General features: G+C 61.3%; 1 protein-coding gene across 1 annotated transcript in view; it reads left to right on the top strand.

The window, feature by feature from the left end:
- The window catches only part of KDM5B (lysine (K)-specific demethylase 5B), a 41,576-nt gene extending 41,163 nt beyond the window's left edge, over window positions 1–413 (top strand). The window contains 1 exon segment of the mRNA XM_015559884.1: window positions 124–413. Within this exon segment, the coding sequence (XP_015415370.1) occupies window positions 124–243 (120 nt within the window). The 3' untranslated portion in view covers window positions 244–413.
- Window positions 414–519: the final 106 nt, after the last annotated feature.

Below are 519 nucleotides of genomic sequence, written 5' to 3'. Positions count from 1 at the left end.
CCGAAGAGTGGCTCTGTCCCCGTGGTGGGGCGGCCGCGGCGGCGCCGGCCTGGACGCTCTGAGGGGCCTGCCGGACGCGCCCGTTCTCCTCTGAACACCCGTCTCCCTGCTCTTTGTAACCAGGTGGACTGGGTCCAGTGTGATGGCAGCTGCAACCAGTGGTTCCATCAGGTCTGTGTTGGCGTCTCCCCAGAGACGGCGGCGATGGAGGACTACGTCTGTGCGCGCTGCGCGGGGAAATAGCCGCCCGGTGCCATTCCGGACCCACCGGGCGGGCCCGCGGCTGTTCCCCGGCAAAGCCACAGGACTGGGCCAGACCAGCCTGTACTCGGTGCTATTTCTATTCCGAATGGATCGTTTTCCAGAACTCTTTGGAAAAAAGAAAAAAAACTAAAAAAATTTTTGACACCTTTTGTATTTTTTCCGTAAGAGCCGTTTGTGGTTGTCGGGTGACAGGCTGGCTGTGTGGCGGGTTCCCACCCCCCGAAGGCTCGGGCGCTCGCCCCTTCCCATGCACAG

The sequence above is a fragment of the Myotis davidii genome, unplaced genomic scaffold, assembly GCF_000327345.1.
Source record: "Myotis davidii unplaced genomic scaffold, ASM32734v1 scaffold1915, whole genome shotgun sequence".
Classification (NCBI taxonomy): Eukaryota; Metazoa; Chordata; class Mammalia; order Chiroptera; family Vespertilionidae; genus Myotis; species Myotis davidii.
Note: the sequence above shows the minus strand (reverse complement) of the source record. Positions and strands in the feature narration are given on the sequence as shown.